At 26.2% G+C, this 23,900-nt stretch overlaps 6 protein-coding genes across 7 annotated transcripts in view; 3 read left to right on the forward strand and 3 right to left on the reverse strand.

The window, feature by feature from the left end:
- Positions 1–14,523, reverse strand: part of LOC122852250 (flotillin-2) — a 31,279-nt gene extending 16,756 nt beyond the window's left edge. Inside the window, exon 1 of the mRNA XM_044151945.1 lies at positions 14,143–14,523. Coding sequence (XP_044007880.1) covers positions 14,143–14,191 — 49 coding nt within the window. The 5' untranslated portion in view covers positions 14,192–14,523. The remainder of the gene's footprint in view (positions 1–14,142) is intronic.
- Positions 867–3,864, forward strand: LOC122852249 (glucose dehydrogenase [FAD, quinone]). 2 transcript variants are annotated; one of them, XM_044151943.1, is made up of 4 exons: positions 867–1,356; positions 1,720–1,924; positions 1,990–2,303; positions 2,398–3,864. In XM_044151943.1, exons 2-4 carry the CDS (start codon positions 1,793–1,795, stop codon positions 3,800–3,802), a joined length of 1,851 nt encoding a protein of 616 aa, XP_044007878.1. In that variant the 5' UTR covers positions 867–1,356; positions 1,720–1,792; the 3' UTR covers positions 3,803–3,864. The 2 variants fall into 2 exon arrangements, with proteins under 2 accessions (XP_044007878.1, XP_044007879.1); XM_044151944.1 differs by lacking the exon at positions 867–1,356 and having other exon boundaries at positions 1,809–1,924; positions 1,998–2,303.
- On the forward strand, positions 4,822–13,167 carry LOC122853489. Its single transcript, XM_044153988.1, has 6 exons — positions 4,822–5,294; positions 5,454–5,606; positions 5,800–5,934; positions 6,872–8,929; positions 11,156–12,913; positions 12,989–13,167. Exons 4-6 carry the CDS (start codon positions 7,052–7,054, stop codon positions 13,121–13,123), a joined length of 3,771 nt encoding a protein of 1,256 aa, XP_044009923.1. The 5' UTR covers positions 4,822–5,294; positions 5,454–5,606; positions 5,800–5,934; positions 6,872–7,051; the 3' UTR covers positions 13,124–13,167.
- Positions 14,524–14,806: 283 nt separating the features above from the next.
- On the forward strand, positions 14,807–18,935 carry LOC122852251 (peregrin). The gene is made up of 7 exons (XM_044151947.1): positions 14,807–15,272; positions 15,358–15,628; positions 15,701–17,010; positions 17,079–17,768; positions 17,904–17,964; positions 18,391–18,640; positions 18,723–18,935. Exons 1-7 carry the CDS (start codon positions 15,129–15,131, stop codon positions 18,901–18,903), a joined length of 2,907 nt encoding a protein of 968 aa, XP_044007882.1. The 5' UTR covers positions 14,807–15,128; the 3' UTR covers positions 18,904–18,935.
- A 192-nt stretch (positions 18,936–19,127) lies between these two features.
- On the reverse strand, positions 19,128–21,095 carry LOC122852252 (U3 small nucleolar RNA-associated protein 18 homolog). The gene is made up of 4 exons (XM_044151948.1): positions 20,945–21,095; positions 20,353–20,866; positions 20,086–20,271; positions 19,128–20,001 (listed from the first exon to the last, which is right to left on the reverse strand). The coding sequence occupies exons 1-4, from the start codon at positions 21,001–21,003 to the stop codon at positions 19,177–19,179; spliced, it is 1,584 nt and encodes a 527-aa protein (XP_044007883.1). The 5' UTR covers positions 21,004–21,095; the 3' UTR covers positions 19,128–19,176.
- A 199-nt stretch (positions 21,096–21,294) lies between these two features.
- Positions 21,295–23,751, reverse strand: LOC122852253 (CTP synthase-like). The gene is made up of 4 exons (XM_044151951.1): positions 23,434–23,751; positions 23,106–23,276; positions 22,939–23,024; positions 21,295–22,861 (listed from the first exon to the last, which is right to left on the reverse strand). Exons 1-4 carry the CDS (start codon positions 23,597–23,599, stop codon positions 21,527–21,529), a joined length of 1,758 nt encoding a protein of 585 aa, XP_044007886.1. The 5' UTR covers positions 23,600–23,751; the 3' UTR covers positions 21,295–21,526.
- Between the last annotated feature and the right edge of the window lie 149 nt (positions 23,752–23,900).

The following is a 23,900-nucleotide window of genomic DNA, read 5'->3' on the forward strand; positions in this document are numbered from 1 at the left end:
GTAAGAAGAAAAAATTTATAAATTTATTATTAAATAATGAAAAAAAAAATTTCTCATTTTATCGAAAATTAATTTTAATGACATAAATTTTAAATGGTTAATTAATTTTAAAAATTCTTGTTTACATTAAATAATAATTGAGAAATTTAAAAACGATAAAAAAATTTTTTTTTAAATATATAATTAATTTAAATAATAATCTATAGTTTGCGGTTAAAATAATAAAATAATAATAGTTTTTTATTATAATACAATTTGTATATAATATGTAATTATTATTATAATAATAAAAAAAAAAAATTGAGAGTTATTGTATAAGTGAATAATAATAATATAAAGTTTTTGTTAAGTTTAATTGAAAAATCAACACAGCTAATGAATGACAATTAGAAATTAAATTTCACTCTATAAATTATTGACAATATATTAATGAGCATGCAGGTATTTATTGTCTTGTGGTTGAATAATTAACATGATTATATTGATTGTAAAAAAAGTATATATAAATTAAATATATTATTGTTTATCAGGTGTTATACTCGTTGTACTTGTAGTGATCTTGGGTCAAGGTCATAATGTAAGCTATTCATTTATTGTAACTAGGACAAATACACTTGTCTCAAAGATTGTCAGATACTTAATATAATATACAACAAGTGAATGTACATATGTGCAGGACCAACAAATCGCACGTTGACCTAAGAATATATAGAGAAAGCGTCTGCAAAAGTAGTCAACTTTGCAATCATGAAAGTTGTGCAAGAAAACTTTTTTTTTTTTTTTTTTTTATTTTAAATATATTTTAATAAACAATTTATAATTATTATTTTATAACAATAATTATTACTTTAATTTATTAAAAATAAATAAATAGTTATAAAGTGTAAATAAACTATTTGAAAATAGAAAAAAAAAAACCATATACTTTTTCTCGTTTTATGCTCTGATAAATTATAGAAGGAGAAGAAGAGAATTAAATAGGTGAAAGTAAATGAAAATACAAGATGAAATAATAATTATTGATTTTTGTTGTTAATGAATAAAAAATTTATATATATATTTAATGAAATGCAGTAATGTTCAATATTTTCATGTTGGTATAATGGCAAAAAAAGTGGGGACAAAATGTGGTTTCACCTGAAGCATTCACCATACTGCCTTCAGACTTTGCACGTATTTCTTGATATCAGTAATGAAAAATATTGCACTCTTGATTTTTATATTTTTTTTTAAATTTAAAAACGCTCATTAAAATTTTAAAAAATTATATTATTTTAAATTGTGGATAAATATGTTTATCAAAGTGTTTCAATGTAGATGAAAAGAAAAAAAAATTTCAACAATTTTAAAACAACAGTGAGTTAATTTGTATAATAATTTCTATAATTGTGACAATTTATTTGTTTTTTTTGTTATAAATAGTAATTTCCTTTTATCAACATTTTAATTTATTATTTTAACATTATTAATTGTCATTTTTATTTAAAAAAAAAAAAAAAGAAAATAAAACAATTTCGTTGAGTGTCCTACTTTCTCTGTACATATTGGTCTTGAAATACAATTACTTGATTGTCAATAATAATTTGCAGATGAATTTAATATTTAATTAATCGTTCTCAATAATTCAAATTAATATATAAATTATATTAACAATTTGTATTTAAATTATTAACATCGAAATTGAATAAATTTATGTGAAAGAGAATTCTTTTATTTTAGATAATAAATTTCAATAATTTATTGATGAATCAAGTAATAAAAAAAAACCCACACATTTGAAAATAATAAAATAATGGAAATGATAAGTTTAGTAACTGGTGGATCAATATTAGGATGGGCAATAGTTCCTTTAATTGCAATTAGTTTAACTTATTTTCAATACAATTCAGCAGATCCAGAATCACATCCAAAAGATGTTCATGAGGTAAATTGTCAATTAAATTTAATATTACAAATTAATCAATGTTATAATTTCATTATATTATATAGCTTTTCAGAATGTACGATTTTATTGTTATTGGAAGTGGTAGTGCTGGTGCAGTTATAGCATCAAGATTATCAGAAATATCAAATTGGACTGTTCTACTTGTTGAAGCTGGTGGTGATGAAAATGAAATATCTGATATTCCAGCATTGGCTGGTTATACACAAATGTCAGAACTTGATTGGAAATATCAAACATCACCACCAACAACATCAGCCTATTGTTTAGCAATGCAAGGTGATCGTTGTAATTGGCCAAGAGGTAAAGTTCTTGGTGGTAGTAGTGTATTAAATGCCATGGTTTATGTTCGTGGTAACAAGTAAGATAATAAAAAAATAAAATATCATTATTAAATTAAAAATAAATAAATAAACTTGTTAAATATATAAATGTATATTTAATTTGTGATTTAGAAATGATTATGATAATTGGGAAAAACTTGGTAATCGAGGCTGGGCATACAAAGATGTACTTCCTTATTTTATAAAATCCGAGGACAATCGTAATCCATATTTAGCAAATAGTCCTTATCATGGTACAGGAGGTCTTTTAACTGTTCAAGAATCACCATGGAGAACACCATTATCAATAGCATTTTTACAAGCTGGTATTCAATTGGGTTATAAAAATCAAGATATTAATGGTGATAATCAAACTGGTTTTATGATAACACAATCAACAATAAGACGTGGTAATAGATGTTCAACAGCTAAAGCATTTTTACGTCCAGTTAAAAGTCGTAAAAATTTACATATTACAATGAATTCACATGTATTAAAATTATTATTTAATAAAGATAAACGTGTAACAGGTATTGAGTTATTAAAAAATGATAAAAAAATAATAATAAAAGTTAGAAGAGAAGTTATATTATCAGCTGGTGCAATTGGATCACCACAATTATTAATGGTATCTGGTATTGGTCCAAAAGAACATTTAAAAGAATTTGATATTCCTGTATTATCAAATTTAAGAGTTGGTGATAATTTACAAGATCATGTTGGACTTGGTGGATTAACATATATTATTGATGAACCATTGACATTTAAAAAATCACGTTTTCAAAATTTTCCAACAGCAATTGAATATATATTAAATGAACGTGGTGCAATGACATCATCTGGTGTTGAAGGTATTGCATTTGTTAATTCACGTTATAATGATAAATCAATTGATTGGCCAGATATACAATTTCATTTTACACCAAGTTCAATTAATTCTGATGGTGGTCAACAAATTAAAAAAATATTAGGTTTACGTGATAGTGTTTATAATACAATGTATAAACCATTACATGATGCTGAAACATACATGTTATTACCATTATTATTAAGACCATTAAGTACTGGTTGGATACGTTTAAAAAGTAAAGATCCAAAAATATATCCAGATATTAATCCAAATTATTTTACACATAAAAAAGATATGGATATATTAGTTGATGCAATTAATATTGCTATGGAATTATCAAATACAACAGCATTTCAAAGATTTGGAACAAGACCATTAAAAATATTAATGCCAGGTTGTCAAAAATATTTATTTAATTCATATGATTATTGGGAATGTGCCATACGACATTTTACATTTACAATATATCATCCATCTGGTACATGTAAAATGGGACCAGCTAATGATCCAACAGCAGTTGTTGATTCAAGATTAAGAGTTTATGGTGTTAAAGGTTTACGAGTTGCTGATGCATCAATAATGCCAAAAATTGTTAGTGGTAATCCAAATGCTCCTATTATTATGATTGGTGAAAAAGCTAGTGATATGATCAAGGAAGATTGGATAAGGCCTAAACGAAAATTTTAATTATTACGTCATTTAAATTGAGCAATAAGAAATTATTTTTTTTTTTTATCGAAAAAAATTGTTGGAGCTGTAATCAAAATTTTGATTGTTGTTATTAATATTCATACAGCTATTTAAAATTATTTTAAGATAAATATATAATTCTACGAAAAAAAGAAAATAACTGGTTGTCGATTTTTTTTTTTTTTTTTTTTAGGCTTTATATATTTTTGTACACCTTGCCATATCAATATATTTTTCCATTTAATTTTTTTTTCTTTTTTTTTAAGCAAATAATACACATATTAAATTTGTAAATTTTCTAAACTCAAGTGTGCGAATTTCCGGTGTGATATTTTAATTTAAATGAAAGTTTATAAATACAATAAAATGATGAATAATATTTTGACTAAAATTTCACAAGCTAGAAAGATAAAAAAAAAAAATATATGTAAAAAAAAAAATTTTATAAAACTGTATATAATGGTAAATAACGTAAAATAAATAATTTAAAAAAAAAAAAAATTTCATATTATGTTTTGCAAATAATGTTTTGTTTAAAGTATAAACAGCTTACTTTCAACTTGTTCCGGGGATATTTTAATGTTGTATATGTACTTGAACCGGTTGTGGATCCACTTTAAAATGACGGCCTCAATATTTAAATTTTATTCAACAAAATGTAAGTGTCAAAAAAAAAAAAACAAAAATAAATATTTAAACGACACTGTGATAAATTTAATCAATATATAGTTTAAAGAAAAAGCTTAAAGAAAAAATTAAAATTTAATTAAGTATTTCAGTTACTAATTAAATTACTCTGTTGTTTTTTAAAAAATAATATAAAATCATAATTAAATTTAAAATTGTAATTTCAATATTAATTAAACACATGACTTTTCATTCGAAAAAAAAAAAAAAACAAATACAGCCATAGAGAAATTTTTTAAATTATATGGAAAAAAAAAACAGTTTAATTCTTGTTATTTTAATTTAATTATAATGAACATTAGAAAAATATAATATAGACTTTTGAAATATTCATATTGAAAAGCCCTATTTGATGGATATATAAAAGAAAAATCTTTTGAAGTGCTGATGACAGCATTATGTAAATAGAAAAAAAAAAATAGAAAAAATAAATTGTTGATACTGTTGAGTACCATCTGATGTATGATGAACTTAAATATTTACACATCTATCAAAATAAAAAGACGTTACATTAAAATCTTTGTCTATTGATGTATTATATGTAGAAGATAATAATTGAGTAGGGAGTTTGAAATGTTATGAAATTACATACTGGATACTGAAAATAGAGAGAGGGCAAATTTTTTTATATTGGGGGTTTTATTCAAGTAAAGAACACTTTCACTGTCAAACCAACAAGTATTCGAGGTGGACGTTGTAAAGAAATTTAAGTTAAACATTTTTTAAAAAACCATTGCCAGGTGATGATGGTGTAGCACAGACATATCTGATGATATTTTATCTCAACAAAAACTATCCTGAGGTAGGTCAATTAATAATTATAAAAACAATTTTTCATTACTTTTTTTTTTTGTGGATGATCTATCGTACGTGTATAATTTATTTGTGATGGATTTTTTTCAATTTAAAATTATTTATTATGTATTTGTGATAGTAATAATATTTTATAATAAATTTACAGTGAAATTATTGAAAATTGAGTAAGACCAAAGTGTGGATGAATAAATCTAATCAACTCTAATTATTCTAATGTCATTATTAGTGGTAAAAAAAAAAAATTTGCACTTAATTTGAGATATTTATATAATCATCAAAGTCATCAACGCATTGGCATGTGAGAATGAGACTTTCATTTTTATATAGTTATTCACATAGCAAGGACGTTTGTGTCTAGAGTTTAACTTTAAAACCAATTATATATTTAAAAGAAAAAAGGCAAATAAATAATTATTTTTTCTTTGCTATTATTTACAAGACAATAAATAAAAAAAATCATGACTTTAATGTTTTGTTTATTTTTTTTTTAGGTAACAATAAAAATTATGCGGTGAAAAATTATCAACAAAGAACAGAAGAACAATTTGACACACTCAAAAAAATACTAAGGATAATTAAAAAATTGACAAAAGAAAAAAAAACAACAAATTTAAATGCTTAACAAGGTAAATTTTCATGTAATTATTATTAAAATTAATATAGACACAGTAGAAAATTTTTGATTTAAATATTTATGAAAAAAATATGTGATCTAATAGGTAGACAGGAAGTAAAGAGATGAGTTTCCGCATTTTATTTATTTTTTATATATATATAAACACGTGTGATTAATAAATAAAAAGTGCTTTCTTTGTTACACACTTTTACCTTAACAGTAATTGAATGAACTAGTAAGAGGTAATTTTAGTTCCTGTGTTTTGAATATTTCCGGAAATACTTTTCTTTATACAAGACGATTCATTGCGAAAGTTTATTTAAAAAAAAAAATATTATCCTATTAGTTTACAATCGTTAAACATTGATCGTTATTGAATAATTTAATAGAAGGTAAATAATAATTTTATCTTTTAAATTTACTTGAAAGAAAAAAAATTTTAGTAGATGAAAGCAAAACGATTGGCTTTTAATAAAAAAATAAAAAAAAATAGTCAATAAATTTAAAAATTAAAAAAAGTATCAAGAGTTGATATAATATATTTATAATTAATTGTTTGTATATGTTAATAAGGTGGTTTAAATTGATTAATTTACTAATTGATAAATTAAAATAAATAATAATTGATATTGAATTATTATTAGTCATAACGAAGAAGAAATGATTGAGAAATTCTAACGTAACCGTGACTTTCGTAGTAAAAAAAAAAGAGGTAGATATAGAGAAGGCGGATGTTTTACAGCATATAAAACACTTTCTCCTTTCCCCCAGTTATGAGATCACCATCGTTTTTATTTACATAGTTTTTTTTTTTTTAAATTTATCATTAATATTTTTTATGAATTTTTTTGTTATCATTAAACTGTCATGATCAACAAGAAAGCACAATTGTGGTTAAATACATAATATAAAAACAAATGAAAATAAAATATATTTTTAATTTTTAGGTTGAGTAAATAATGAGTATGCTGGTTGAGCCACCGTAAACTATGGAGGTTCGATGGATCAAGAAAGCATCAACCTCACACTTAGTTTAAATTTAATGATTAAAAATGATGTGATTACTGATAGTGTTAAACTTTATCAATTATAAATAAATAACACACGAGTTGAATTGAAAAAAAATCATGCTATTAAATGCAATTGTTGTTGCATCAGCTCTAAAAGGAGCAATTGGATTAGTTGGAACAAGTATATGGTTAGTTCCATTATTGATTGCTGGTTTATCATACTATCGTTATGATCAATTAGATCCAGAAAGTCGAATAATTGATCAACGTTTATTAGATTCAGAATATGATTTTATTGTTATTGGTGGTGGTTCAGCTGGTGCTGTTGTAGCAAGTAGATTATCAGAAATACCAAATTGGAATGTATTATTATTAGAAGCTGGTCCAGATGAAAATGAAATAACAGATGTACCATCATTAGCAGCTTATCTTCAGCTAACAAAACTTGATTGGAAATATAAAATAGAACCAACTGGTAAATCTTGTATGGCAATGAAAAATGGAAGATGTAATTGGCCAAGAGGTAAAGTACTTGGTGGTTCAAGTACATTAAATTATATGTTATATGTACGTGGTAATAAAAATGATTATGATCATTGGGAATCATTGGGAAATCCAGGCTGGGGATATAATGAAGTATTGTATTATTTTAAAAAATCAGAAGACAATAGAAATCCATATTTAAAAAATAGTCCATATCATGGTACAGGTGGTTATTTAACTGTACAAGAATCACCATGGAAAACACCATTAGTTGTGGCATTTGTAGAAGCTGGGACTGAATTAGGCTATGAAAATCGTGATATTAATGGTGAATATCAAACGGGTTTTATGATTGCTCAAGGAACAATAAGACGTGGTAGTAGATGTTCAACAGCTAAAGCATTTTTACGTCCAGTTAGATTAAGAAAAAATATTCATACAGCTATGAATGCACATGTTACAAAAATTCTCATTGAGCCAATAACAATGAAAGCAATTGGTGTTGAATTTTATCAAAATGGAAAAAAACATATGATACGTGCACGTAAAGAAGTTATATTATCAGCAGGTGCTATTAATTCACCACAATTATTAATGTTATCTGGCATTGGACCCAAGGAACATCTTGAAAATATTGGAATTAAAGTATTAAAAGATTTACCAGTTGGTAATAATTTACAGGATCATGTTGGAATGGCTGGTTTAACATTTTTAGTTGATAAACCAGTAACAATTGTACAAGATCGTTTTCAAGCTGCACCTGTTACAATGAATTATGTTGCTAATGGAAGAGGACCAATGACAACATTAGGTGGTGTTGAAGGTTATGCATTTGTTAATACAAAATATGCTAATGAAACTGGTGAATATCCAGATATACAATTTCACATGGCACCAGCATCATTAAGCTCAGATGCTGGTGTACAAGTTAGAAAAGTATTAAGTCTTACTGATGAAGTTTATGATACTGTATTTCGTCCAGTAACAAATAAAGATGCATGGACAATAATGCCATTATTATTACGTCCAAAATCAAGAGGAACAATTAGATTAAAAAATTCAAATCCATTTAAATATCCAATAATTAATGCAAATTATTTTTCTGATCCAGATGATATTAAAATATTAATTGAAGGTGCTAAAATTGCAATTAAAACAAGTGAAGCTAAAGTATTTAAACAATTTGGATCAAGATTACATAGAATTAAAATTCCAGGATGTGAAAATTTTAAATTTGCATCAGATGCATATTGGGAATGTCATATTAGACATATTACAATGACAATTTATCATCCAGTTGGTACAGCTAAAATGGGACCACCAGAAGATTTAGAAGCTGTTGTTGATTCAAGATTACGAGTTTATGGTATACAAGGATTACGTGTTATTGACGGTTCAATAATGCCAACTATATCAAGTGGTAATACAAATGCACCTATAATTATGATTGCAGAAAAAGGATCAGATATGATAAAAAATGATTGGCTTGCTGTAGAACATCGTCATAATATTTTATAATAATATTACTATATAATTTTTCAAAAGAAATGACATGTTATCTTTTTTTTTTTATTGATTTTATTATCATGAGACAAGTGAGTGGTAATTTTTTATCATTCATATGTATGTAAATTATAAATGTGCCATGCACGTTTTTTTTTTCTAATAATTTTGCTATTCAAGGACAAAAACATATCTATAATTGTATAGAGCATTTATTGTACATATGAGTTCTATGAAGAAGAACAATGTTAATCAACATAAATAATACTTTTTTTTATCAACTATAAATTAATATGTGATACTTGTAAATAGTACTGTAAGTTTTTTATCATAAAATAATAATATATATCAACAATCAGACTAATAAATTTAATAAAATAATAATTGTAAATATAATTTTTACTTGAAGTTTTGTTATTGATTTTTATAAAGAATGATTGTATCTTTGTTGTTGTGCTACAGAAATAAATATATTTGTTTTTTTTTGATAATATTAAAACCTTGGTATAGAGAATAATTACTATCTACTATTTTTTTCGATCATAATATTGCAATAATAAACCTTCAAATAAAATAGTGAATAGAGTGTAAAAAACTCAGACTTAATAGACCGGTTAGAAAAATAAAATTCAAGAATATATTCTCAGGATTAAGATTTGTGATTACAATTATTGTAATTAACTTGATAAATTAATGATAATTATGCAGTTAGAAAGGTTCGATTGAATTTAATGAAATGACCATTATTGAAACAAAACAAAACATAATTATTAATTATTTAACAATATTAAATTAATATTTTAGGACTCTTGAATCATTTCCATAAATCAAAAAAATTGATTTATTGTTTAGTTAAATTTAGTTGCAATTTTATTGATTGAAAATTTGTAAGTTGAAGGTCATTGTATAGTTGGTGTATCTCACACATGCTTAGGATAGTCAAGGTAGTCTAGTGGTGACTTTTTTATTTTAATCCGATCTAATCGTGATATAAATCATGCATTTTTCAAGGGGTGGATAACAAGAGACACCAAGTACGATCAGGACGAAAGAGTTTTAGTTAAATCAGTTGAATAAGCCATTGGGTTTAGTGATTAAGTGAAAATATCTATTTGTTGAATTAATCAATCAAAAATTAAATTCAAAAGTAATTTTTTTCATACAATACTCTATATGTAATTGTATTTATTAAAAATAAATAAAAAACAATTTCAATGATCATTAAATCATCATTGAATAATGAATAAAAATATATTTTTTTGTATTATAAATTAATTAGGCAATTACTGTTCAATTTATTCATTCGTAATTTCATGGTAATTTTAATGACAAAAAAAATAATTATTTATGTACATGGATAAAATCATCAAGACTCTCAACTGGCTGTTATGTAAAAACACTGATAAGGGATAAATAGTTGTTGTATCAACTTGAAATATGATGTTAATAATAAATGAAATTATTTTAAAAATAAATTTCATGATGAATGACAAATAATGTTAAATATTTAATTTAGAAATTTCAATTAAAATAACTATGTTGAATGAAGAAAATAAAAACACAATAAGACTATTAAGTTCGTGTTAAAATTACTTAAACATTTGAATTCATGATGAGTCTTGTATTAGGTATATAAAAAAATAAATTGTCATTCAAAACATGAGTAAAAACAATGTACAATAATTACATAATATATTTATAAAAATGATTTTGTTAATCATTACGTGTTTAGAGAAAAGTACATATAAAATAAAAAATAAATATTTATAGTTAAAATTGAGATTTAAAAAAACCAGTTGACTGGTCATCATGAAGAACTAGTTTATTATCATAATGAATTAAAATGGGCTCATTGATAATTGCAAATTTGATTGACTTGTACGTGTATATGTCAAAGGAAATTTTTATAAATGATGTGACATTGATACTGCAAAGTCCAATGACAAATGGATATGCCATCACTAATATGCACGTCACATGGAATCCATATTGAACGAATAAAATGTAGTGGGGTGATGATATAAAATTACAAAATCGTAACAATTTCATTGAAACAAATTACCTCATGACTTTTGTGCAAAATAAACAAATGACTAATCTTCAGTAGCTTAACTAGATCTCAGTTAAATAGTTGATCAATAGAAAAACACAAACAGAAAAAAAAAAAAAATGATTTTTTTAACGTTGCATAATTTATCTAATTTTTTAACATTAAATTGGACTATTAAATTATCTATTGTATTATTAAATTTTATAGTTGTACCATCAAATACTCAAAAAGTGTATAAAAATATGTATGGTGATAGGCCTTTTGATGTACCATTATCAAACATAATAAGCACATCAATTGGAGCACTTGATTTTTTGGAAAAAGGAGGAAAATTTATGTCACGTGAACCACCAGATATAACACCAAAAAAAAATTCTATATATGATTTTATAATTGTTGGAGCAGGTACAGCTGGTGCAACACTTGCTGCAAGACTATCAGAAATTGAATCATTCAAAGTTTTGTTAATTGAAGCAGGACGAAGTGAGAATTTATTAATGGATATTCCAGTAGTTGTTAATATGCTTCAATATAGTGATGATATAAATTGGAAATATTCAACAGAACCAAGTGAAAAGTATTGTCGAGCAATGAATAATAATTCATGTTTATGGCCCCGAGGTAAAGTAATGGGTGGAAGTAGTATTTTAAATTACATGATTGCAACAAGAGGACATCCAAATGACTATGACAATTGGGCAAATATGGGAAATCTAGGATGGTCATGGAAAGATGTTTTACCATATTTTAAAAAACTAGAAACCATGGGTATCAACAAGTTCAATGACAACAAAGAATTACACAATGATAATGGACCAGTTCATATTAATTATCCACCATTTCATACACCAATTGCAACAGCTTTTGTTGATGCTGGTTTAGAGCTAGGATATAAATATATTGATTATAATGGTAAAGAATTTGTGGGGTTTTCTTATCTTCAAACAACTATGAAAAATGGAACTAGACATAGTAGCAGTAGAGCATATCTTCATCCGATAAAAGACAGACCAAATCTTACAGTTACTAAAAATAGTTTAGTAAAACAATTATTATTTGACTCAAGCAAAAAAAGAATTATCGGTGTAAAATTTAGAAAAATGAACAAAATATATTATGTATATGCAAAAAAAGAAGTTATTTTAAGTGCTGGTGCTATTGGAAGTCCACAAATACTAATGCTGTCTGGAATTGGTCCAGAAAAACATTTAAAAAATATGGGAATTGATACAATAGTTGATACACCAGTTGGAGAAAATTTAATGGATCATATAGCATATGGTGGACTTATATTTAAAATAAATCAGCCAGTTACTCCAATTTTTTGGGAAATGATAAATATTGCAAATCCGTATATCAAAGATTTCATGTTGAATCGAACAGGACCATTAACTATGGTTGGTGGATGTGAGGCAATAGCATTTGTAGATACTGATAGACCAAATGATCACTCTGCATATCCAAACATTGAATTACTATTTGTATCATCGTCTTTTGCATCACATGAAATTGTTCTAGGAACTTATGGTATTTCTGATGATTTTTGGAAAAAAACTTATAGTAAATATCTAGATACAAATACTGTAACTGTTTATCCAATGATTTTAAGACCAAAAAGCAGAGGAAAAATTTTGTTAAGAAGTAAAAATATCAATGATAAGCCTAAAATTTATCCAAATTATATGTCAAACAAGGAAGATGTAAAAACTTTAATTGCTGGAATAAGATTGACATTGAAAATTAGTAAAACTACTGCTATGAAAAATTTTGGAACAGAAATAATTAATATTCCACTTCCTGGATGTGAAGAATTTGATTATGATACTGATGAATTTTGGGAATGTGGACTGAGAAGTCTTACATTTAACATTTATCATTATTCAGGAACATGTAAAATGGGACCACAAAATGATCCAACTTCTGTTGTTAATTCTAAGCTTAAAGTGAGTTTAAATTTTTTGTTTTTTTCTTCTATAATTTTTTGCACTAATTCTAAACGAATTTGTTTTTAAATACAGGTTTATGGAGTTGAAGGATTACGAGTCGTTGATGCCAGTATTTTTCCTTCTCTCATGTCTGGACATCCAAATATTCCAATTTTTATGATTGCCGAAAAAATATCTGATATAATAAAACAAGAATATCCAAACTAACAGTCATGAGAGACACATGATACTCTTTCTAAATTTGTAATTAAAAAAAATTATTTATTATTGTATGACTGAAATTAAAAAATAAAAATATTTTTGTCTTTAAACAATGACTTAAATATTTTATTCAATCGTGAAAAACATTATGTAATTTTTCCAATATAAATTATTTAAAATAAAAGCAACCTATAATTTTATTTTCATTTTTAAAAACGCCATTAAATAAAATGTATAATATTTGGTAAACATGCTTTAAAAATAATTTGTTTAAAATCAATAACTAAAGGTAAATAAACCTTAAAAATAAAAACGTTGGCCATAAGCTATTTCTACACACACTACCAAAGTTTTTATATTTACAAATTAAATAAAATACCTCATCAATTAAACGACCAATGAAAATTTATTCACTTGTAATGTTATTATTTGTTTCATTCATCAAGCTATCTATTTTTTTTTCTAACATTAGTTTCTTATCTTCTCTCAAAATAACAAAATTAGTCAACTCAATGCTTAGTCAGGAAAAAATTGTCGTTTGTTTATCACATGATAAGGATGACTCATCTTACTAATCATCTCTACTCTATTTTTTTTTTTTTTTCTAAAGTTTATTCTCTAAGAAAACACTTGAATAAATTATTAATTTATCTTCAATTAAATAACGTTGAAAAGAGACAATAAAAGATGTGTTTATTTCTACGTTGTAATTAATTAAAAACAAATATTATTATAAATTAATAACAAATATTAAATAACTAAAAGGATAGTCTATGTTATTTTTATTCTATCCAATATATTTTTCATAACTAAAATATATGCAAGGGCGTCAATCATTTGTCTAATAAATTAGCTCGTAACCTCGAAATGACGTGTGTGTCCTGAGTAATCACATTTTTTTTTTTTTTTTTTTCCCATGACAATGACGTCATCACTTCCCTAAACATTTATTTTCTAACCTATTGTAATTTTTACATTGATAATAAAACAATATAACAATTGTAATAAATATTAATAAATCATACCTGATACAACGAGTGCTTCATTAGGTCCGCAGGTGTGTACATTCCCCATTTTTGATGATTATAAATAAACAATATTTTTAGACTGAACGTAAAAATTATTATTCACACACTGTGTTTTTGTTCCTCACGGACTTTTGCGTTTAACTTTTTTTTTTTTATATTGAATGATACTTTACTCACCAATAATTTAACTATCAATTATCTATTTCAATCAAAACAAATAAATACAATTGTTTAAAACCGATACGCACAATATTTTAATGGTTCTTTCGATATCACGTTTCGGAGTTTTTTTTTTTTTCCTGTTTGTCGGTGGAATTGTCGTCAAAATAGCTTCACTGTAACAGTAGTGAACAGTAGTGTGTGTGTATGCATATGTACACATGTATAATGTTGTGACATTAGCGCCACTCATTCATGGTGGTTAACAATTGCAAATTGATAAAAAAGAGCGCCAATTTATCGGCAAATGTCTGAAGAAAAAAATGGCGGTTATTAAATAACAATTTCTCCCTCCAATAAACTTTGTTTTATTTGAAAAAAAAAATACTATATTCTTTAATTTTTCAAGCTTTAATTGTTTATTTATTTATTTATTTTTTAATAAAATTATTATTAATTTTATTTCTAATTATGAAAATGATGTTATTTAATTTTTCTCTATTACTCAATTGCTTTCTCAACAATTAAACATAACCTTAAAATTCAAACAGTGTTTGGGCGTTCAGAATTAACAACCTGGTGTGTGTGTGTACACAATTTTGTTTATTTTATAATAATAAATATGATGATTAAAATTAATTAAATGCCTATGGATTAATGATTATTGCTAAAATTTTAAATATCACTTATGAAATGTGAAATAAACTATTAAAAAAGTGTCCAGCTGGTTTAGCTGAAGTAAAAATACGTTGTTGATTTTTATAAAATAACTCTCAATCACATTATCTTTTTTACATATTGTGTAAACAAAGTTGAGTTAATTGATGCAACTGTTAAAAAAAAATATAATGAATACACCAAATTCAAATAAGAAAAAACGTAATAAAACTGGTGTTAAAAATGAACCATTTGGATCAGCAAATGCTGAAGTTCTCTTGAGTCCACAAGAAGCAACAAGATTTGTTCTGGTAATTGTCAAACAAAAAAAAAAAAATAAAAACAAATTGTTTCATGCTGTAAAATATAATTAAACAATTACATTTTTATATTTAGATGAAACCACTTGGTGATGAACACATAAAATCATTAAAAATTGGTATTAATGATGACCTTCCAGTATTGTCTCTATCAGATATTGACAATGATGATAAAAAAATCAACAGTATTGCAATGGAAAGAGAAAAAGAAGAAAAATCAATTTTAAGTTCTCTTCCAGTTGCTATTGTCAATGAATTGGATGGTTATGAGGAACAAATTGGTGAAGCTGAGTCTTTGCCAAACTCATATGTTAGATTTATGGAACGTAGTGGTGAAGAATTGGATGGTAATAATAATTTGCATTACATTTATATATGATTTAATAATTGTAACTGATGAATAATAATTTTAACAACAGGTGAAGTTGAGTATGATCTTGATGAAGAAGATTCAGCATGGTTATCACTAGTTAATGATCGTCGTAAATCATCAAGTTTAGCACCAATGGAAGCTGATACATTTGAACTATTAATGGATCGTTTAGAAAAAGAATCTTATTTTCAACAACAAAATAATGGTGGTGGTGGTATTGCAGCTGATGAAGATGCTGTTTGTTGTATATGTATGGATGGTGAATGTCAAAATAGTAATGCAATTCTATTTTGTGATATGTGTAATTTAGCTGTTCATCAAGATTGTTATGGTGTACCTTATATACCCGAGGGACAATGGTTATGTAGACGATGTTTACAAAGTCCATCAAGAGCTGTTGATTGTGTATTATGTCCAAATAGAGGTGGTGCATTTAAACAAACAGATCGTTCATCAACATGGGCACATGTTGTATGTGCATTATGGATACCTGAAGTTAGATTTGCAAATACTGTATTTCTTGAACCAATTGATAGTATTGAAAGTATACCACCAGCAAGATGGCGTTTAACATGTTGTGTATGTAAAAGAAGAAGTGCTGGTGCATGTATACAATGTCATAAATCAAATTGTTATGCTGCATTTCATGTAACATGTGCACAACAAAGTGGTTTATGTATGAGAATGAGAACTGTACAACCAGCAAATGGTGAACCAATGTTAGTACAAAAAACAGCATATTGTGAAGCTCATACACCACCAGATTATCAACCATCAACAAATCCAGCTGATGCTAGAAGACGTGCTATTGCTAATAAAAAAAGTTCATCAGCACCAGTAATATCAATTCCAACAATTCCACCAGATAGAATTAGAGAAATAGCAAGTTTAGCTGAAAGTTTACCAAAAAAAAGTCAACTTATTCAACGTTTAATTGCATATTGGACATTAAAACGTCAACATAGAAATGGTGTTCCATTATTACGAAGATTACAAAGTACACATCCACATGCAAGACCACCATCACTTGGACAATTACCATCACCAGATGGTGAATTACGTGGTGAATTATATCGTCAACTTAAATACTGGCAATGTCTAAGACAAGATTTAGAACGTGCACGTTTATTATGTGAACTTGTTAGAAAACGTGAAAAACTTAAAAAAGAATTATTTAAAGTTAAAGAAAAATGTATGTGGTTTGAATTAAGTCCACTTGAAAGTGTACTTCAAACAATATTAAAAGCAATGAAAGCTAAAGATACAAATGATGTATTTGGTGAACCTGTTGATACAACTGAAGTACCAGATTATCTTGATATTGTATCACAACCAATGGATTTATCAACAATCGAAGTAAGTTAATTTATTATTTTAATATAATAAGAAATTTTTTTTAATGTAAAATATTATTTTTATTTTAGGCTAAAATTGAAAAACAAGAGTATGAAAATTTATCTGATTTTCAATCAGATTTTAACTTGATGGTAAATAATTGTTTAGCATATAATAGAAAAGATACAATGTTTTATCGAGCTGGTTTAAAAATGCGTGAACAAGGAGGATTATTAATTGAACAAGCTCGAAAAGAATATCCAGATCTTGATGTTACAATAACAACACCAACAATATCATCACCATCATCATCGTCATTATCAACAACAACAACTACAACAGCAACAACAACAACGACGACGACGACGACAACACCATCAACTGAACCAAAAAATACTACAAATAAATCGAAAAAACGTGAACGAGTTAATCGTAATAATACTGAAAATAAAAATATAAGTGAATCAGAAACTCAAATAAATGATAAAATAATAATTGAAGATAAAAAACCAACACCAGCTGTTAATAAAAGAAAAATAAAACCTCGTGCAGGCAGAGGACAACAATCAAATACATTAAAACGAGATAAAGAAACTAAAAAACAAGCTGATAGTTTTCAAATTTATAGAAGTGGTAATATGGATAGTGACAATGCTGAGGGTGGTAGTCAATCTTCATCAACATGTAGTAGTTGTTCAACAAGTAGATCAACATCACCAGATATTGATGATGATGACGATGATGATGATGATGATGATAATGATGAAGATAATAATAAAATAACAAATAAAAATATTACAAGAAAACAACAAACACGTTCAATTAGAAAAAGAAAAAATGATAATTTGGATGACACTGTTAAAAATAAAAATAAAAAACATCGTGGTAGAAATAATATTGATGATAGTGACGACGACGATGACGACGATGATGATGAAGATGAAGATGAAGATGATGACGATAGTAGTAGTGACAGTGATGATGGTCATCATCATCATCATCATCACCACCATCATCATCATCGTCATCGTCATCATCACAATGACAGTGACAGTGATAGTGATGCTAATAGCGATAGTGATACCGATGTTAGTGATAGCGATAATATCAGCTGCAGTGATGATGATGAAGATGATGATAGTAATAGTGATGATCACAATATTCCAGTTGGTAATAAAAATAATCACAGTGATTCTGATGAACTTAATAATAAACGTACTAAAACTAAAACAAATTCATCAAAACAAAAAATAAATAATACTCGTCATCGATATCGTCATCATGATACTGAAGAAGATAATGAAGACAATGATGATGATGATGATGATGATGAAGATAATAATATAAATAACAAAGATCATAATGTCATCGATGATAAAGATAATGAGGAAGAAGATGAAGAGATGATAGTTGAGGAAGAAGAAGAAGAAGAAGAAGAGGAGGAGGATCAATTAGAAGTACTACAACTTGTTTGGGCTAAATGTCGAGGATATCCATGGTATCCAGCACTTATTATTGATCCAAATACTCCAAGAGGTACTATACACAAAGGTGTACCAATACCTGCACCTCCAGATGATGTTTTAGCACTTGGACGTAATTACAAAGATCCAGTATATTTAGTTTTATTTTTTGATACTAAAAGAACATGGTAAGAACATTTATCTATTTTTTTTTATTAATTATTAGACAAATAATAATTGTTATTATTATATAAATATATTTTTTTATAGGCAATGGTTACCAGGTGAAAAATTAGAAAAACTTGGTGTATCAATGGCAGTTGATGAGGCAAAATTAACTGAATCAAGAAAACCAACTGATAGAAAAGCAGTTAAAAAAGCATATCAAGAAGCATTACATTATCGTAAACAAACACACAATACAGCATTAAATGCCATTTCAACAACGTAAATAACATATTTTATTTTTGTTGTAAAACTTATTCCCTTTATTTTTATTTTTCTTTGTTTACCTAATATAGAAATCAAATTTCTATATTATTCAATTAATGTTAATAATAATTATAATAAATTAATAGTTTTTAAGATCAAAAAATAAATTAAATTTTTCAATAAAAAAACATACAAATTACTGATTTTATTATTAATAATTAATAAATATTAGGAGTGGGGAACAAGAAGACATATTTAACGATAGAGACAAGTCAAAAGAAACAAGATTTATTTAATAATTTTTATAATGATTAAGTCTATACAGATAAGCTTTATGTTTCTCATTTGTAACACCAAGGAATCCACTTCCTGGTGAAAAATCAATAGCCAATGGTTTATTCATAACTGTGTTATGTGTTGGAAAATTAGCAAACACTTTAAATGATGGTATATGAACCATTTTAAATCCATTTTTGATTTCCTTTGAAGCAATTGCTAATATTTCAGATGTTGGATTAAATTTAACACAACTTATTGGTGTTACAAGATTTTTAACAATTTTTAATGGCTGTGGAATTGTTGTTTCCATGATTGATTTCATATCATAAATATTAACAATACCTTGACTACTTCCAGTAGCAAAAAATTGTCCATTTGGTGATACTGCAATTGCTTTACTTTTAAGACAACCATCATCAATTGATTTATTAATACATACTCTTTGTTTCATGTCCCATGCATAAATTTCATTACCATCTCCATGTGATAATAAAGTATTACTGTCTTGTGTAAATGCAAGTGCAAGACAAGTTTTATTCATTTTTAATTGGCAAATTAATTCTCTTGTTGTTCCATTTAAAAGATGTATTTCACCAAGTTTACCAGCAATTGCTATGAGTTTACCATTTGGTGATACTTCAAATCTTGACATATTTGTCACTTTATGTGGCAATGGAGTTTGATAAATTGATCCACTTATTAAATCATATGTTTGACTATAATCATGATGTCGTGAACCAACAATAATTTCATTGCCTTCTTTTAAAAATCTTGCTGATGCTATTGGAAATCTTTCAAAATTAATTTTAGCAAGAACAGTATTTTCTCTTCCATCCACCTATAATTAAAAAAAAAAAGTATTTATTTATTTTTTTAAATAACACACGAATAATTGTTGCAGTTTATTTGAATTATTACTTACTTTAAATACAGATAATTTTTTAGATATTCCAGCAACAAATGCTACTGTTGAAGTTGGATGAAATTGAAGACTTGTTACTACTGGTCCTTCATTTCCAGTTTCATGATTTATATCTCTCATTACTTTTAAATCAATTACACCAGCTTTTAGTCTTGTTGATTTTGTAACAGCTAAATGATTACTTTGCTATAAAAAAAATAATTAATATTATTAATAATTAATAAACAATAAATAAGTAACTATGAATAAAGAAAAGTTAATTAGTACTTTTAAAATTTTATGATCCTCATTTTCTTCATCAACATCTTCAATTTTTGCCCATTTTGGAGTACCATGAATTTTTTGAAATTTATCTTTAACAAATTCTCCGTATGTTTTTTGTGGTTGATTATCGGGTAAAGTTCTTCCTTGAATTTTTAAAGCATCATTAACTGTTTGACGTTGATCATCTTCATCTATCCATGCTGCTTTTCTTTTTTTATTATTTTTTTCTTCTTCTAAATCACTATTATCATCATCAATACTTGGTTTATCTTCATCTTCAGTATTTTTATTTTCTTCATCATCAACCTTGTCACTATCTTCATCATTACTTTCAATGGCATCACTATCTTTATCATCAACTTCTTTGTCATTACTTTCAACTGCATCACTATCATCAGAAGCTACTTCTTCATCTGCTTCTTCTTCGCTTTCACTTGATTCTTTTTCATTTTCAGAATCATTTTTTAATAAAGTATCAACAATATCACCTCCAGTTGCAAAAACTAAATTAGCTAACCTGTAAAATCACAAATATTATGATAACCAATAAAAAAAAACAGCGAAGTATAAAATTAACATGACAAAATTATCAAACCTTTTTTCTTCTTCAGGATCATATTTTGGTCTTCGTTTTTTTCCTTTTGAACGAATCATTATGTATATTAAAAATTAGTTATAATAAAATACATATAATTGTTGTAAATGAGCAACAAGAGAACCACGTGTATGTCGTGACAAACAGTGACAAAAAATAAATAATTTTGATGATGGTTGTGTGCAGTTGTGTAAACTTTACTTGTGTGTGTGTTGAGAGCCATACTGGTTCAAAAAAGCCCAAAATGGCTGCTTAACTGGCGGTTAATTTCAAATTATTAATTTATATTAACAACAATATTATTATTATTAATTAAGGTAACATAAATAATCATGAGTTATGACAAATTTTTTTATTATTATAAATTTATTGATATTTTATTGCAAAAAAAACTTTAAAAATTTTTTTATTAAAAACAGTCTTTTTAACAGTCATATGCAGTTGCACAAAAATACAAAAAAAATCAATTATCTCTTTAATTAATTAACAAAACAAAAAAGAAGAAAAAACATGGCACGGTATTGTGGAAAGAAAAAAATAATAATAATATCAATCTAATTGGATTTTGTGTTATAGAAAAAATTAACTTTCAGATTTGTTCATTTCAGAAATATCATTATCAGACTTGATTGTTGGACTTGATTGTTGTGGTGTAAGTCGACTAGCTAAATATGACTCGAGTTTACCAGTACTTGCTAATACCAATCCTAAAAATGGTGGTGATGACTTAAATGGTCTTGATAAATATTCTGGATGATATTGAGTTGCAACATAATATGGATGTTTTTGAAGTTCTAATATTTCCATTCTTTGTCCTTCAGTATCTCTTCCAACAAATTTTAATCCAGCCATTTCTAATTGTGGAACAAATTCTGGATTAACTTCATATCTATGACGATGTCTTTCTTCAATTTCATCTACATTTCCATACAATTGTTTTATAACTGAATTTCCTTTTACAAATCTTGTTATACGTTTTCCTAATCTCATTGTACCACCAGCATCACCATCAGTATGCTCAGGCATTTTAACGATAAATGTATTTATTGCATCAATTTGACAATCAATTTCAGCACTATTGGCTTCTCTAATTTCTAATACATTACGTGCAAATTCAATAACAGCAACTTGAAGACCAAGACATATACCAAGAAGAGGTTTATTATTTATACGACACCAATTACATGCTTCAATCATTCCATCAATACCACGTTGTCCAAAACCACCAGGTACAATAACACCATCACTTTCACATAGCTGTTGCCATGCTTTATGATATAATACTGGATTTAATTCAAGTGTTTTTTGTTCTAAATTTTCAGCTTCAATATATTTTATTTCAAGTTTATAATCAATTTCAGTTGATGCATGCTGAAGTGATTTTCTAACAGATGCATAAGCATCTTCTAATTTTGTATATTTACCAACAAGAGCAATGTTAACTACGTTTTGTAAATTATCAATTTTATCAGCAAGATCACGCCATTGTTTCATAAAATCAGGTGGACGTGGTATTGTAATATTGAGCTGTAATCTTTCATTTAAAAATTCAATAACACCTTGTGATTCCATTAACAATGGTACTCGATAAATTGATGATAAATCATGAATTGTTATAACTTGATTTGGTGCTATTGAACAAAAATTTGATATTTTTTCTTTAACTGTTTCACCAAATGGTTTTTCTGATCTACAAACAATTATATCTGGTGATAAACCTAAACCACGTAATGTACGAACACTTTCTTGTGTTGGTTTTGTTTTATGTTCACCAGTTGAACGTGGCTGTGGTACCAATGATACATGTGCACAACAAAAATTTTCTTTTTTAACACGAAATTGAAATTGACGAAAAGCCTCGACAAATGGCATTCCTTCAATATCACCAATTGTTCCACCAAGCTCAATCACACAGACCTAAAAATATTAACATAAACAAAAATTAACATTTTATTATTTAATACTAAAAAATAATATTAGAATAATAAAATTACCTGTGGTATTTTACCACCTTCGGTAACTGGACGTTTTGCAACTTTTTCAATCCATTCTTGAATTTGATCAGTAATATGTGGGACAACTAAGAAAAATAAAAAAATTATAAATAAATAACAAACAATTTAAGAAAAGAAATAATGATTTATTTATCATTTTTATTTACCTTGTACAGTTTTACCCAGATAATCTCCTTTTCTTTCCTTGGTAATGACATTTTGATATATTTTACCAGTTGTAATATTGTTATCCTTGTGCAGGGTGACATTTAAAAAACGTTCATAATTTCCAAGATCAAGATCAACTTCACCACCATCATCCAGCACATAAACTTCTCCTGTAAATTAAACAATCAAAATAAATAAATAATTAATAAATTAAAACAAAAATTAGCGACTGATAAGAACACGTGGTTAAGAAGCCACGTGGTGTTGATTACACAAAATAGAACAATATTCAAATTAATAATTAAATATTTATAAATTTAAATTTACCATGTTCATAAGGTGAAAATGTACCAGCATCAATATTTATATATGGATCAATTTTAATTGATGTCACATTGATACCGCAATTTTTTAAAATTGTACCAAAAGAACTTGCAATTACACCTTTGCCAACACCGCTGATAACACCACCGGTTACAAGTATATATTTCATAATAATTATGAACCTTTTTTCTCTTTCAATATAAACAATTAATTCAATTTATTTATAATTGAACATACAGTATATTGGATTGTTGAAAGATTAGTTTGGTTTTTTTTTTTTTCAAGAATGTTCAACTTCCTTTTAGCATCTTTTTTAGAGCTTCCTTTTCCTTATCATCAAATAATTAATGATAAAAAGAATGGCATTGGATTGGTTTAGATTGTTTAGATTAGATTATTTTTAAACCAATTACTTGTTTGATTTTTGACGGTGGAAACTAAACTAGTTTGGGGAAAAATAAAAAATGAAT

This window comes from Aphidius gifuensis, linkage group LG3 (genome assembly GCF_014905175.1).
Source record: "Aphidius gifuensis isolate YNYX2018 linkage group LG3, ASM1490517v1, whole genome shotgun sequence".
Taxonomy (NCBI): Eukaryota; Metazoa; Arthropoda; class Insecta; order Hymenoptera; family Braconidae; genus Aphidius; species Aphidius gifuensis.